The following is a 17,428-nucleotide window of genomic DNA, read 5'->3' as shown; positions in this document are numbered from 1 at the left end:
ACAAAACTGTGCTTCAGCATGGCCCAATTCCTTTGTTTCCTTGATGCTAGTGTAACATCTGCCATCCTGCTGCAGTAGGTGCACACAGCCAGCATGGGTGAGGGTGGGGAAGGGCAGGGTGTGCGACCGAGGGGAGAAATCACATGATTAAAGGCAACCTTCAGCATCTGTGCTGGACGACGTATGAATTAATGATGGCGGCAGCAGCTGATCTGAAATCAGCTAATGGAGGAGGAGGAGTCCCTTGAGGAGAAGAGGGCTTCCCCCTGTCTCTGTTGGAGGGGGGAGTCAGAGGAAAAATGGGGGAAAAGGGTGGAGTTCATCAATTGTTCTCGACTCAGAGGAGCTGCAAGAACCCCCCCCGAGGGGGAAGCTATAAACAGATTTAAAGAAGGATGGCCTCAAGGCAGCAGCTTCATCGGTTAACACAGTGCAGGCTTAATTTTCATATTCAAAGACTGGTTTAGTTAAAGCAGTCGGTCTGAGACTGATTGAGTTATAAATAACTTTGTCACTGGGTACTTGAAAACACATGAAATGCAACAGGATTTATCTGTCATCACTGTTTTGAAGCTGTTTCATTAACAATAATAATGCTGATTTAAGCAAATATGTTTGCAAAGCAAGATTACAGTTGTTTTGTGTGCATGATTGTAAGTCTTTTGTTTGTCTGTGTGTACAGGGGGGTTAAAGTGCACCTCCCCTTCAACCATCTCATGCAGCTAATCTGCAATGCAGCTAATGAGTACAAAAGAGAATTTGCATAACAAATTATGTCTTGAGGAGCCCATGAAGTAAAACACTTGACACTCTGCCACAGACTCCTGATACAGTGTCTGGATTTACATCCCCCTATCCTGACTGAACATACTTATCCTACTTGTTCTACTGGGTGATTAAAGTATTAGTATGATGCTCAAGGTTATGACTCTGTTTTTTAAAATGGGTTCCAAAATGAGACGAAGAGGCAGGGAATAATCTGATTACCGTTTGTTTGATTGGATTTTGGGCTATAAGCCTCATGACTTTCAATATCTGCAGAGCCACCTGGAATTCCCTCTCCTGTCGACTACATACCAGGCCCTCGCTGTACTCGCCTGCAGACGGTTATGGGGTCACATGAGAAGGCATCCCTTAGATATTTTAGGAATGCTGCTCTGTCAGGACCGTCACAGATTGAGTGTGTTTGACTGTGAAAGACATCTGGAGCATGCCGAGTAGGTAAGTGATTGAGTTTAGCCATTTATGGGACCCATGGCTCCTTCTAAATCAACATTAACCTTTGCTTAACTCACACAGACCTTGATAGATCATTATGTTTTGTTTTTGTTTTTTTAATATTGACCAATTGCTTATCCAAGTTTAAGAAACAGGATCAATTTAGTCTAGATTAATCCCAAACTGATTACAGATAAAACAAAAATAATGCAACTACTTCCAATACTCTCACAGCAATCCAAGACCAGAGACACATTTGCTTTTAACCACACAGTTTGTTTTTTTACAGTCCTGTAAAATTGAAGCCTGGTTTATAATTCTGCGTCAAATCTACGCCGTCGCATAACTCCTCTACGGAGGAGCCAGTACGTAGCCTGACGTGCCTCTCCTCAAAAAGTGTATGGACTTTTATACCTTTATTTGATAGAAAAGTAGATATAGTAGGGGAAAGAGAGAGGGAAGGAGTCACAGGTCAGACTCGAACCCGGGCAGGTTATAGGGGAGGACTATAGCCTCAGTTCAAGAGGCACTGCCTAACCGCTAGGCCATCTGCACCCCATGACGTACAAATCAGGCTTAATGCTACAAGGACCCAAGATGCAGTATGCACATGAGCGGTAGGGGGCAGCAGAGGGGCAGAGGGGATGTGACAGGGTCAACACAGCAGCAGTGAAAGTAGCCGGTGACAGCTAGGTTCATTTAGAAGTTGACTTGGAAACTTACAAAAACAGGCATAGTCCTGAATGACTGGCTTTATGTTGGTGCTAGAGGTATCCTCCAGTAACACATGCAGGGCATAGCCTGCCATATCACGTTCAGTCACATTCATGACACAGCTGGTTGTGTACTGCATCAAGGTTAAAAAGCAAGTATCAGCCTAAAACTCTCAGTCTTTTACTCACAGGCACTGCATCAGCAACTGCATATAACCACATGTCTGTCAAATCTCATAATTATAAAGGGAAATTGTAGGTCTGAATGATGACATCATGTCTTCATGACAGCATTTGCATTTCAAAAAAAGAAAGATAAAGTCAAAGTGCTTCTATGTCTTTAAGGGTGGGAACATGGAGAGTATTTTTTCTTTCAATGATTTGAAGCAAAGCTGGGTTAAAGTGTGAAACATTAGACACAGAACACAGAACATTCCTCCTCCTGTGAGTTTAAGTATCTCATCATGCATGCTCATTTGAACAGCCTCAGGCTAAACCACACAACCTCATTCCTAATAAACAGAGTAGAAATGGATGGGAAAGCTAACGGTTCATGACTGTGGATTGTGCCATGCTGTGTTGTTTGCTTCTGTTAACACAAGGGGCTTGTCATTCAGTCTTCAGGCCACAGCAGTTTAAGCTCATGCAGTGTGGGATGTGTACCGACGGGGAGTTCATCCTGTATTAAGTGCTGAAGCTTTAGCAATTACCTCAAAACAGAGTCAACAAATTAAATGTGTTTTGTTAGTTGTAACATGTTTTACATAAACACACTGGAAAATGTAACATTTTAGAAACTATAGCTGCACAAACTGCATTTGTACTAGGCTGACTTTGTGCGCAGTAATCATAGGGGGCTAAAAAAGGAAATTCAACATCTGGGCAGGGAGCAGTAATCACAGGTTGGAGGTTATTAAACTGCCAGACGAGACCTCCGAACTGAAAGGATTTAAACTACTCTCATTACCATACACAGTGTCTGTCAGGTACGGCAGCCAGTGAGGGTCAAAGGACATGTATTGAGTTGAGAATAAGCAGAGATGCTTTAAAGAAAGAGAACAGATAGATTTTATCAGCATAGAAAGAATGTACCGCTCACAGCAAAATACTGATAACATTTACAGTGTGAATTTTACTGCTTCAGATGAACACAACAGACAGCACAGCATACCTGTCACTTTGAAATTAACAATGAATTGCTTATTTTCACCATACTTATTCCTTAAGATAATGAGGCTACATCCACTTGCCACTAAGCTCAGCGAGATGTACCAAAAGTTTTCTCAGTTCGGGTTTAACCAAACACATGAAATATATCAATAAGTAAGCTTTAGAACTGTTGGTATCTTAATTGTATTTCCTTTGGACGGAGTAAGTTTGCTTGCCCCCAAAGCAACAAAATTACTGAATGTTACTTGTGCACGTAATGAAACTGCTTCAATCTGTTTTCTGTTTGTCAGTATTTTCTTTTATTTTGTTGATAGTGTGATTGTGTTGAACTGGAGGTAGCATTGATAATATGAGGTCAAAAATTCTCAATTGTGTTGTTTAGCAGACTGTCGCTTCATCCGTCATGTGTTGCCTCTTGGGACTCTGCCAACAGATAAAGTCTGGAGGGGCATGTGTGAACAACAAACTCCAGAATAATACAGCGGCAGTCCATCTGAAACCTTCTAGTACATTTCAATAGTGCACATGTATTTCACATGAAGATTAAAAAATTTAAAAAAAAAACAAATAAAAAAGGATGATTCACCAGGTGACCAAAGCTGATTTCTGTTTCAGAGAATGACACACCCATGACTGCCCAAAGAGAGACAGGGAGGGAAGGCAGGAAGGATGGGTGTTGGAAGGAAGATTCACCATTACATGTTTTTAAGAGCTCTGTCTTGTTCTTTCATTAAACAGTATTATACAACTGGAAGGAGGGTAACTGATTTGGCTTTATGCAAGAATCACATGACGTGTTTATGAAGCTCAATTATGAAAAGAACAGCTGGACAATTTGTGAAATGTGTTTTCCAAATTTTGTCCAAATGCAACAAATCCTACCTGTTAGTACCTTTAAATGGCACAAATTATGTCAACCCATCATTTTTATAACACAGGTTATCTTTTACCACAGAAGCTGTTTTCTGTTTCTAAATGCCATCGCTATACTGTTAAAAATATGCTTCAATATAGGCCCTTCTACAAGGCTATGTTTATGTACAAATTTGAAAGTATTATATTTCTTTCCCAACACTAAATAAGAGATTGAAAAAACATATTTTCTAAAATACCTTTATTTAAAACTATAGGTTTCTGGTTGGACGAACGGTGTTAAAACTTGTCACATCGCTTAACACAACAACTGTTTGTCCATCATCATAAGTTAATAGACAGGAAGGCAATCTCCTGTTCTGCATTATTTGTAACAAAAATGACATTTTCCTTCTCTTTTAACACCACAAACACAGACAGCTTTGTCTGAAAAGCTTGGTGATGAAGCAGGTTTAAGCTAAAGTCAACAGCGAGGTGTCAGCAGGAGGTTATCACTGCGCTGAGCTCCCCATGAGGCGGTCAGCTCACTGATAGAAAGGGGGTCAGGTTACTGATAGAGACACAAGAAATGCAAACAAAAGCAAGAAAGGGGGGGAAAAAAGTGTTTGATCCAGACTATTTTCACACAGCTCATTGAAGTGTGACCTAAAATGTTGTGTAAAAAAATGTCAAATTCGAGAGGTTCATCGTGAGAGGTTGTTTTTAAAACCAAATGAACCTCCCCGCACACTAGGCATCTGTGTCATTATAAGGAAGGATTATCCTTGTTAGTTGGTGTGTGTTCTGACAATGCCTGTAGGTAATTAGTCCCAGCGCTCTCGTGACTGATTAAACCAGCTCCAGACTGTACCAAAGCTGCAAGAGTTCTGCTGACGTGCACATAAACACTGCCTTAATAATACCACCCTGTGTTTGTTCATAAACACGTCGCACGGTTAATCCACAACAACTTCAATACTCTCTACAGAAATGTTTCAAAGTCTGCTAATTCAATTCCATAATCCACGCTGTTTCATTTTGAACTGCCTAACAAATCCAAAAGGCCGCAGGAACCATTCTCCATTTTTGGACCTTTCATTCCTTCCTTCCTTACATCCTAAATTTACATCCTGACTTCCTTCCTTACTCCATCTGCACGTCTGCAAGGCTGGAAGTGAAGCGGGACGATCTCAGATTCTCAGCTCTCCAAAGTGGCAGCTGGAGGAAGTGACAACTGGGTCGAAAAAAATAGTCCAGGTTTCTCACATTACCCACCTCAACACACAGAATGCTCACCAGGCATGCCATGGCTCCAGCTTCAAAGACCCAGACATAAGAAGCACATATAGACGTTACAAGACGAGGAGAATGTGTCTGTCTGTGTGTGCGGTGGAGGTGATGGTGATGGTGTGAAACTCAAAGCCTTATCACCGCAGCTCGACAATGCGCAGATGACAGGCGGCCATGACCTGGAATTTCAGGGGTCATGGCCGGGAATCTGGGATTCCCTGTGTCAGAGGATCTTTGGGAGAGAGGGATTTGGTATGTAATGCAGGGAAGGAGTCAACCAGTGTGGAAAAATCCTTCGTGTGGCTAGAGTGTATGGCAGCTGCTGCTATAAAGGAACTGATTACCAAGTTTAGAATCTGACATATATAGCTTGGATTTAATCAGGTCAACTGGATGTTTCACAAAGACATTTAATAACTCAGAGTTTCTGTTTAAAGTTTGATTATACGATTTAACAATTATATCACCCCTGACAGGATGAAACAGAGATACTTCTATCTTTCAATACAGAAAGCCTTAATAAAAAGTACATAGAGAGAGACATTTAGGATGACCAAACTCAGACGCCTATAAAGCCAAAAAAGATCTTTTGCACACTCCTTGTTTTTGGGGGGTGTTGGATGTGTGTGCTTGTGGGTCATGTCCATTCAGAGGACGGATTGGGTGTGGAGTAAAAGCAGGGTTGCTGAAGGTTTTATAGTGTTGTGTCAGCTCCTGAGAGGAAAGGGCCACATTGATGGATGTGATGTGCTCCAGGATGAACCTCTGAGCATACACCCATGAACCTGCCACTCCTCGCAGCTATCACTAAAAACCTGCCATCATCTTAAACAGGAAGGCCAAACCTAGATTAAACATAATCACTCAGGCATTTTATTAAAATGTTTTCTATTTATTTTAACTATTTAATTTAACTCGTCTCTTTTAAGATTAAGAAGCAGATGTATAAAAAAGCTTAAAAAATGAAAAATATCATACTCATTTAATGACATGTCAGCTGCTGGTTGATTCACTGGATGCACAGAAATGAATGAGGCCTCAGATTTATCCTACTGCACTTGTTTTTACTGAGTTCCGTTTAATCCTTCGTCTTTCTTCACGTCCAGAATTCCTGCTTAATTAAATCCACACTGGTTGCATGAGGAGTTCAGGATGCTGGCATCTTTCCATGACCCAAAAACAACATGGTTCATTTGTTTCATTACATGCAGTTTTTCATGATAAATAGGACCAGACTGCCACAAACACAGCTGATGCTGCTTTGTTTTACTGTTCCTGCCCGGGTATATGGTAGTTAACAGAAAGGTTTGGTCTTCAGACTTCATGTATGCTGACTCAGATATCCCAGAGTGCAAATCTTCACAATTGCAACACAAGAGTAAAAATGAGCCGACCCTATTGGATAAACGCCTTTGTAGCATCAAAGGACTGAGTCTCAATTTTCAGTGCGCCTTGATTGAGATCACACAGCTAATGGAAACTGATGTGGCATTAAATGAATACTAAAAGAATGATGACACGTTGTAACTTTGATCTTAACTTATGAGGATGAATAGACAGTGAAGCACTTTTATATTGCATGATCAAAACATACATCATGATCTCATTTTTTTAAAACATAAAGAAAAAGAAGTGCGGCCTGGAAAAATTCTTATAAATCTTTGGGAAAATCCCACACAGGACACATAACCAGATTAAACAAAGATTTCTGCTGAGCTGAACTGAAATAATAACCTTCCTCCGAAAAGCATATCACTCTAATAAAAATCAGATTAAGACCTGAAATCCAGCTCACCTCAATCTGTCCAATACAATGTGGGGTTTATGCAACACTATATTGAAAAGAAGAGTTTATGCAAGACATGATTTAGGTGTTTTTTCCCCCCCCAGTCTTAACCTCGTTCTTGATAGGAATTTGTTTATTTTCTTTCACAATCACTTCCTGTAATTGTTATGACTTGTAATGATTAACCTTCTCATAACAGAGAGCTATAAAACATCACATAGCTGAGGGTCTGGTGCAGTTGATAGAGGTAAAGGAGGTGATCTACAGGAAAGATGAGACTGCCTCTCCTCCTGTCAGTGTGAGAGTGTGTGTGTGTGTGTGTGTGTGTGTGTGTGTGTGTGTGTGTGTGTGTGTGTGTGCCCTCCTCTGAGTCAGATGAGGATGACAAACCAGACCTTTTGTCAGCCTCTAAAAACCCTCTGTAAGTAGGTGCTGCTGTCTGGGCTGATTTAAAGATGACACATCCACCCTACATGGGCACTCACTTTTTACAGACAGTTTAGGTCATTAGCCATAAACTTCAAATATATAAAGAGGGGAAAGAAATAACCACTTTGGGGGGCACAGAGGGAGAGAGGCTGTCACATGAGTACTCTTTTTAGTCAGTAATGAGATTAACTGGGCAGAACTGATTGGGAAATGTTTAAACTAACAGGAAGTAACAGTGTCTTTAACATATCTGAGAGTTGGTGGGATATTAGCGTCCCGAGTCCAGCTGCATCCTGTAGACATTATTCAGACTACCAGCCCGGCATACAGCCGCTTGTTTGGGATACACATAGCGGACCAGAAAGCAGTACAAAAAAAAAACACAAACTCAGCTGGATAAAAGTAAAAAAAAAGTGGTGCTCTTTAGTGATATGTGAAGTTAGAGTTAAAAGGACCGATATGAAACCAGCCGGGCTCAGAAAACACGCAGTAAACAAAACAAAGACCGCGTCGTGCATGTAACGACTAGTGAATTAAGAAGGGATAAAACTACAAAAAAAACAAAAAACAAACACGGTTCTGTAAGTAGTAAACTTACCTCTACGAAGAATGTCTCCATGTTAACTAGTGGCCGACCTCACGTCCCTTTGTAGTCTGAGTTCAGGGTACCACAGCCGAGGAGGAGAGGAAGCTGTATTCCCAAAAGATTTCCATCCGCTTCGTTAAGATTTAAAAATCATCTTTTAAGCCCTCTTTCTCCAAAAGAATCACAAGCGAGGCATCTGAGGTCGCACTTTCTTTCACTTCGGCGTAGTTGTTTATGTAAGGCGTCAGTTTGGGTGTCCTGTAAAGCTTGTGTGCTGCTGGGCTTGCTGTGCTGTGTTTCTGCTGTCTAGTCATTTCAATGAAGCCGGCACATTATGCAGAGGGGGCGGAGCCTGCAGGGTCACAGCCCTTCCCTCAGCATACGCCCTCTTTGTGTCCCGGAATTATGATGATTTTATGATGATTTTGGAGGATTTGTACATTTTATCAGTGTTATTCAACACAAAACATGTATTCAGTATATAGGCCACAATTTAATGTGAGAATAAACACATAGAGGCCTCCATGAGAGACAGGCTATGGTCAATTGCTTCTGAATAGGCTTCTACATTTAAAATATGTTTGCCTGACTAAGGATTGAAGTGCTTTTTTATACCTTCATTTCTGCTGTTTAGATCCCAGTACATGTGCAGGTTTTTAGTGTCAACAACAACAAATGCTGTTTAAAACAGGCATTTTCAAACAGTAGAGCCCTTATCATTCATGAAGCTCATCCACTCCTCTAAGCTTACTAACACAGGAAGCCCAACAGATTTGTTTAATACTGGCCTAATGCAAATTGACTATCAAATGACACCTTTAAGCATTTTGTTGTTAAGGATTTTTTTAGTCCTGTTCTAATTCATACATTTTGACAAGAACAAAATAATTATAAGAACCAAATGAGAAATTGTTTATTCCTCAGTTAATAGCATTTAGCTTCTTTTAAGGTCATTTTTTGGTGTTCTGGCATATTACCGATTGGTCTAAGACAGCAGTTTCAAACACATTAACTTTCCTTATGTACAGGACAAAACAAAAATAAATTAAAAATGGTTTAATTTGCATTACTCAGCAATTATTTAAATCCCTGCATTTGAACACATTTTGGTGATCAGTGTATAACACATGAGCAATTTCAAGCCTATAGCTAACCCATTATATGAAAAAAAAACCTATCGCATCAAAAATATATAGATATTTATGACATGCTTTATTTTATTTTTCTTAATAAAGCTCAGTTGAGAAATGCACGATCTGTTCTTTTCCATACCTAGCTGGGAACTTGTCCTTAGATAATTTAAATTTATGATACTCTTTTCTTTTTTTTTTAAAAAATTGGTTTGTTGTAGAATATTCTGTGGTTTAACTGAATTTGAACTTAACTCAACCCTTTGCATTGCGTTATCTTTATTTTATTGCATTTTTGCAAGAAGTGGGATTAATAAAAATAAAATAAAAAATATTTTGCCTGAAATACAAAAGTAAACACTTATTTTGGGGCCTGTAGATGATTGTGCACAAGCTCACAAACATTATAGAAACATTTCAGTATTGTAAACTTTGCCTACATCCACAGGATAAAAACGTTGTCCTTTAATCTCATGCAGTTGATCCGAATGACCTTGATGAAAAACACAAGCTTTTTAATCTGAGACCTATGCTCGTAAGATCAGCCTCCCAGTCATGACCTGCGGATAATAGAGGACAGACAGACACAACCTAATCTATATGCAACAGTCATGCAATAGATCTAAAAGTGTGCTGTGTCTGTTATGTAACTATGGGTTGACTGTGTGGCAGGCGCAGTAAATAAAGCCTCTGAAGTTTGTTGATCAGTGTCCCCAAAGTCAGCTCTCTGGTGATTGGATGAAGAAAATGTAGTGGGTCAGTCATTCCTGATTATAAGGCTAAGAGCAGCTTTAATACTAAAACAAACCAATCATTGTTTTGTATTCCTGTAAGGACTTTAGGAGAATAATACTTTAAAAATCCTTTTGCAAATAACTAAGCTTTGCCAATCATACATCTTTTGACTGTGGTTAGACTGACATGGGGGCAAATAGCCACACTTGGTTTTCTTGTTGTTCAACATCTGCGTCTGTCTACCTACAGGTACAAATAAAGTAACCTGAACCTGTCATGATTGATGAAACATGTACTAACCATCCTAGAAAATTCATATTATATCAGATAGGGGACTTTACAACAAATGTGACGCATACATGAAAGAAGTCAGATTTATAAATTGAAATGTTTCCTTACTGGACACATAAGAAAGGGTACCAAAACTGTAGAGAAACACATTTGCTATATAAGAAGACAATACAGCAATAAATACTTAATTGAGCTAGCTTGTTTGTTTGAGCTTTTACTTTTTCTTTTTTTTGCAACAATAAATCCTTGATTCATTTGTTTTTATTCATTATCTGAACCATTTCACATAATCATGTAAGAAGTTCAGATATGACCTAATTATATTCCACAATCCATCTAAGCTCAGTTCAATTAAGCGGCATCGGTTTTCATGAATCATAAACTCTTTCAAGCAGCCCAAGTTACACCAGGTCTGAGTTCATATCCTCCGATTGAAAATAATTCAAATTCTGTAGGAGGAAAAGTCAAAGTCAAAAATCTAATATTAGTTACACATAATCATCTACTGCGTCGTCTACTTCTTAGTACACACAGTACTAGAAACTACAACATCTTACAGTTACAGTCAGATTGTGTTATGAATTTTAATTTAGACCACTATTCAGAGCTGGAGGAAGTTTTCCTGTTTATTATTTTGTGTTTGTGGATTATTGGTCAGTGAAAAGGAGTGTTTTTAAAGTTTGTGCAGGAACAGTCCACTTATGTATCAGCCGGGTAATTTGCCCTCAATCAGAAAATCACTGATTACTGCCAGCTTGGTTTAAAAACAGGCTAGGTGGCCGGTTGTTGATTTTCAGCATTGCACCAACTTAACTTAACCTATTAATTATTTGCCAACAATCAAACAATAGTGAAAGAACGGCTGATTGACTAATCTCACTCCTTGATGTGAAACTGTGGCAAGCAGGCCAGATTTAGAGTAAGTCTTTGTTTTTCCTTTACCTGAGAGGACAAAGAGAACAAGAACAAAACATCCATTTGGTCATCAGGATCCCCAGAGGGAGTGGGGGGGATAGAGGGGGGTGGGGGGGTAGGTGTAAGACTGGCTGTACAAGTCAGAATATAAATGTTTGGTCCTCTAAGGAGAAGAGTGGAAATTATACATTTGAAGCGTTTTCCTGTTTTGGAGAAGATTCCAAATGTACAACATGTGGGGGAACATCGCAAGAGGAAATTGTCTCAACATATCAAAGGGGGAAAATGTATTTTTTCATAAGACATAGTTTCAATGAATGTAGTAAATAAAAACAATAACTTATAGATTAACTTCCCTTTTGACATTCAGGCATCAAATTGTGTTGAAGATACCTTCTGTTATATAATGCAAAAGTTGATCTGCACTTAAATGTTGAGGAATCATTTATTAATCATTCTCATTGTCATCTTCTTAACATTTTGTTGTCAGTGTCTGGAAGTTTTTTTTTTTTTTTTTCACATGTAAAGTTTATTTTAGCTTGTAGAGTTTTAAATGACAGTTCAAAAAACAGATCTGTGACCCTACATACCATGAGTAAATACTGTGATGCCAGGCATACCACAGCCTGACACAATGATCAGCTGAGCGTCAGGTGAAGCTTGATACTGAATGTTTGTGTCTGGATTGAAACTGAAAACCACTAGCAGATGCATTTTCAGGCTGGAGGAATCTGTGGGTCTCTTTTGATCGTATTACACGAGGAAGATGGAGTTATAGGAATAAAACGCTCTCAAACACTGTTGTATTTTTTAAAACGTTACAATGAAAAGCCTCCAGGCAGTGCACATACACATCAACTGTTCAATATCTGCCTGACACTTCCGGCTTTAACAGCATGCGGCACATTTGTTGAAATGTTTGAGGCTTCATAAACGGTCTGCGTGGCTACATGCAAGAGCAAGAGCAGGACATACTTAATGCATGATGGACTCAAGGACCCAAGCTACCAAGGAAGGGTAGTGTGACCGCTGCTCTGGCTCTGTATCTGCCTATACATATTAGGAGTTGTGTTATCAGAGGCCCTAATGGTGGAAAGAGTCTATTGACCCCGCCATATAGCGAAAAAAAGACCTCAGGCAAAGTCATTCATGTCGGGGGAAGGAGCCTTTTTGCAGCCTCATGTCAGATAACGTGTCGCAGTCTGGCTTTAGCATGTGATGGAGGTACCATCGACTGAGATCGACAGTTGTTTATGGTCTCTACACGGACCACATGTGTGGTTAGTCACAGCCAGACCATGATGATCTCTTAACTGGAGGTGGTCTGATTATGTAAAAAAGCACTCATCCATGTATTATCGCCTGAACACTGAGTGCAACCAGGACAAACATTGATCTGTGCTCTGTTATGTCATTGAAGAACTGTCTCCCTTTGTATTATTTATGCCTAAGCAGCAGTGCTGTCAAAATAAACAAAGTACTGAATATCTAGAAGATGGTTGATAAATCGATGTGGCATTTATAGTTTTATTGATAGTTTGAATCTAATACCAAAATTTTGTACCAAATTTGACATGCAAGGCTGTAAAACCTGTGCAGTATACACGTGATACTTCAACTCTTGTTTACAGTTTTTCTCATTCGCTTAAGCTCATTTCTCAAATGAGAAAAGACTTTTTCAAAACAAGTAGTCTGTCATGATTTTATTCCCCCACATAGTCCATCTTGATACTAGTTTGCTCAAGGTTTCTGTCATTAAAAGGACGTTTTCCCTGCTAGAGTTGTGCATGCACATTGATAAGATGGGTCTAAATAATATGAGGAGTACAGCTACATCTTTTCTGTATGTAAAGTGTCATGACATATTTGGCTCTATATAGATAAAAACCTGTATTGATTGATAGTAACAGAGGAAAGACACAGATGTAATAGATGGTCATAGAAGCATTAATAGAATTTATTATGAAGAACTAGAATGACACAATAGGTTTGAAAAAGATAAAATACAACCAAAGTTAGGGAAAACAGTATGTGTAAGGAGTAGAAGGGTAAATCGATGACACAGTACAGGATTGGTCTTCCTGGAAAGTAATGACTTATTCGTTGAATTTCACTAATGAAATTGATGTCTTTTGTTGTCTTGCAGGATTGGGGCTGCTGTGTCAGGGGAGCAGCAGATTATTGGACACACCCAGTGACAGCGCAAACAAAGAGGGACAAGGGGAGGGAGAGGGTGTGAAATTGATTGAAAGAAATGTAGTTAAGCCAAGATGGATGGCAGGAGGACAGATGAGAACATGAATGTTGAGATAAAAATGGAACATTTGACAATAAAAGACGATTCAATCTTTATGGGAGCACTTTGCTTGAAGCATCACATTATTGTGTAAAAAATGGTCGATGACAAATCCCGGTGCCACATTTATTAAATCATGTGGCTGATAGTGAAACCGCACAGAGACAGCAGGTCTCATATTGACCACATTATTCACACCTATGTCAACAATTACTGCTGCTTTCATAGAGATGGAGGAGACGTGATGAAGGGACAAAAATATCATTTAAGAAGTAATGATTCTGTGGATTCAATTATAGGTGATTCTGCTTAAGTTAAATGTAACCTTTTCCTTCTTTGTGTTCTTTTTCACAGAAATGAGTGCATCAAGGGGAAAACCTTTCCCAGTGATCAGACGTGGGTCCAGAGTTGCATTTCAGTGTGGAAAATTTTCTCATGTCAGTACTCTAAAATGTGACTTAAATGTTCGTCCTTAATGAATTAAGCTTATTAGATTTATTTATATGTTGTAACTCCGGTGTGTTACTTTTCAAAGTAAAATTTCTTTAAAGGGGAATTTAACTTGTTTTAGATCATTCAATGTTAAAGATGTGATTATGTGAAGATAGAAAGGGTGAATAAATGATATTCATTCACGTGTGTGTCGAGCGAAATGCCTCTCCTGCATACATCTGTTTTCCCAGACAACAACCTAGAAAAACAAATGTATGGATATATTTTTTAAATAGACATGTGCTTTAGCGTATATTTATTACTTATATGTGAAATGATTGTTTTAAATTGCACCATTTCACCTTAGACCAAGGAAAAAGCTTGATTATCTTTGGTTTGAATCTCAAAGGATGAAACAGCCCTGAAATTCATGTCCAAGGTTTTGTACATAAACATGCTAACATGCTGATGTTTAGCAGGTTGGATGTTTACCATGGTGAGCTTCTTACCTTAAATGTGCTACTACTTAAAACATAGTTTGGTTGGATCACCAAAGTCATTACTACTCCTAAGGTGAATATGAAATTCTATGCAAAATGTTCTCTTAATGTATCTGATAGTTGTCATGATTTTATCCTGTCTCATCTTATCTTAAGTAATTAATACTGCGGCTAATGTGCCTAAAAGAAAAGCTTCAAATGAACTGAAATAGCAAGTGGATTTACACTCCACACATTACTGGAATAAAGGGCAAATTAAAGAAGATGGTGATTCATCACCTTGATTAATATTGCTCTCTAAACCTCACCATTAGCTAGATTGGGCCACACTCTGGCCAATAAAATTAAACTAGAGGGCCACATTTTACAATTTATCTCACCACAAGAATTCCTACTCAGCCATGCCTGCACCCCGAACACATACCATACCTTCCTTAAGGCTGAGGAATGAGGGCCAGATCACACACTTCCCATGCTCCCCCGCACTGTCAACTTCCTGTTTGTTTATAGAGCTTCATATTTCCACGCTCCCACACTGAGATTCTACTCTCTATATGTGGATTCATTTCTTTAGGAAACCTAGAAAAAATTAAGCCAAAGATGCAAACAAGTGCTGAATAATAGAAATGTAGACATGCCACAGGACCTTTAGCATGTTACTGGGATGTTTTTGTTTATTTTTCAGTTGCTCAGGATAGTTTTCTCTCTTTAGTGTACCAGCATCAGTGACTCACTGACCATTCAGAGCCTGAGAAAACAGAGAGGGTACATTCCTCAACCAAAGCTCAGGGCTGATATGGAGACAGCGCTGCATCATATCAGGTGATTCAGCTGTGTGAATCACAGACAGATCAGTAGATTTCCCCTGAACTGTGACATCAGTTATCAATGAACCTTACCGTATGTGTTCAGTATGAGCAAAGACCAGTGAATACTTTCTTACTTACATTAGTAACATAACGATGTACAGCCTGTCCATGTCCTGTGAAAGAACTACATAGTAAAAGTATTTTTGCTTAGTTAAAAAGGGTCAAATAGATTGAGGTTAGGTCACATCGATCTATTTTATAAGTTTCATACTTGTTGATGTTTAAGATGTTTAACATCCAGCTCATCTTGAGCATTATCAAACAAATGTGAAAGAAACAGTTGGTCAAAATGCTGCATGCTTCAGGAGCCTTAACCCTATAAGGTCAAGCATCAAAAACATTGCTACACTTTGCATAATGCAACTGGATAAGGCCTTTAACGTGCCATTCCTGAGAAAGTACATAACCCCTAGCAGGGTCTTTTTTAGGGATAGATTTCTAACCCAGAACTACATTTCTACCCTGGTAGATCTGTTGGAAACACACTATAGTTCCTCAAAAAGACCATTGTTCTGGGGGATAGCTCCTCCAGTCGAAACGGGGCTCTTGACAGACAAATGAAAAAAAAAAGAAAAAAGGAGCGGCTAGTGGTTTGATTACCATCTCTTCTTGTCCATATGTCAAAGTGTCACTGAGCCAGACGAACCTCAACTTCCCCTTGAGGGACATTGAATTTCAAATAAATTTGCACATCATTGCATACTGTATAATTGCAGTCCTTCGGCTGGGTCTTGGTGGAGTGCCTAACATAAGCTGTTCCATTTTCAGGGGGTGGGGTCTATGAGGGGTTGTGTGGAGTATCTGAATACACCTGCCTACACCAGAAACAACAAAGAGGGCTTATTCTGCAGGGTTTGGAGGGGAGAGGGGATGGTTCAATCTAATTATAGACTCCAGGGGAGATGACTTCATTGAGGTGACGCCCGACCCTAGGGGAGCATTTCTCTGTCTCCCATCAAATAAGGGGCATGCCTCTGAAACGACTGTAGACGGGTCTGTTCTGAACATTTGTCTGGTTATTAAACAGCTACACGGTACAAAGTCAAATAAACAGTTTTTATAGAGTACTGATCTGCCAGTGTCTGGGACTGTAGTAATATGAGTCTTCAAGTCTTAGTGACTTCCTTTGGACCTCCACGCTTGCCGTAGTATCTCAGTAAGTGGTCCCGTCCTCAGTGCATTAGTCTCTGGGTTTCTTTGCGGTTAGAACATCCTTTTTACACAAGCTCAGGGGCTGCAGAGATGGTACACTGACAAGCTCTCAGACACTATCACGCTGATAACCAAATTACAGGCCCGTGGACGTCGTCCCTCTTCTCATTCCCAGGACAATTAGCCGAGTCTGAGAGAGGCCTAATGAGCCAGAGAGCTGCAGCCATTTGTTCTATCTGCAGTTCAAATCAGCTGCCATTAGCAAAAAGTGACCATCCCTCTTTCAATCTTCTTCAAATTGTGACAAAGGGGGCAGCGCGGGAGAGGAAATTACTGTATTGACAGTCATTACAGCTAAAGTGGTTTGAGACTGAAAAACAGTATTTGTAAAAGTGTGTGTGTGTGTGTGTGTATATGAACACAGAGACAGGCCAGCAGGCATATGCAGGTGTTTTGAACCCAAATTACCAGAATGAACTGCTCTGTGTTTACATGTCAGACAAAGACAAACTGTTGTTCTTATTACACACTGCAATATCTGCAACTCTCATACCACTTTAAAGCTTTTGTGAACATAATGACATACAGTTTGACAGCAAACATGGGTTTCAAACTGCTGCCTTTGGTCTAATGACTATTTTTTGTATTATTTAACTGATGTACAACAGGGTATTATTCACTAAAAAATATACAAGAAATGAACATGTTCCAGGCGTACAATTACAAATACTTTACTGAATATGTTTGGGTACATAAGGACATAACGTATAACTGATTAATCCTCAGCAGCATTTACAATTTAATTGTATTTTTTTTTCCTCTCAATTTGCATTTCTAACACATTCATTTAAAAAAATAGATATTCATTAAAAGCATCCAAATTCAGCAGGCCTCTGTTTAATTTAAATCAATGTTTGTTCTGAAATGATCAGGCTGTCATATCACTCTTCATAAGGTATTGAAACGCCATCTAGTGCTCGTTTGAGGAATGGGCCATAAAAAAACAAAATTTAAAAACCACCTTTACAAATGTATAGAATGTCACATCAACATTTTAACTTCAT

General features: G+C 39.2%; 1 protein-coding gene across 1 annotated transcript in view; it reads right to left on the bottom strand.

Moving 5' to 3' along the window:
* Positions 1-8,325, bottom strand: part of myo10l3 (myosin X, like 3) — a 56,084-nt gene extending 47,759 nt beyond the window's left edge. The window contains 1 exon segment of the mRNA XM_065962219.1: positions 8,057-8,325. Coding sequence (XP_065818291.1) covers positions 8,057-8,077 — 21 coding nt within the window. The 5' untranslated portion in view covers positions 8,078-8,325.
* Between the last annotated feature and the right edge of the window lie 9,103 nt (positions 8,326-17,428).

Source organism: Labrus bergylta, chromosome 13 (assembly GCF_963930695.1).
Source record: "Labrus bergylta chromosome 13, fLabBer1.1, whole genome shotgun sequence".
Classification (NCBI taxonomy): Eukaryota; Metazoa; Chordata; class Actinopteri; order Labriformes; family Labridae; genus Labrus; species Labrus bergylta.
Note: the sequence above shows the minus strand (reverse complement) of the source record. Positions and strands in the feature narration are given on the sequence as shown.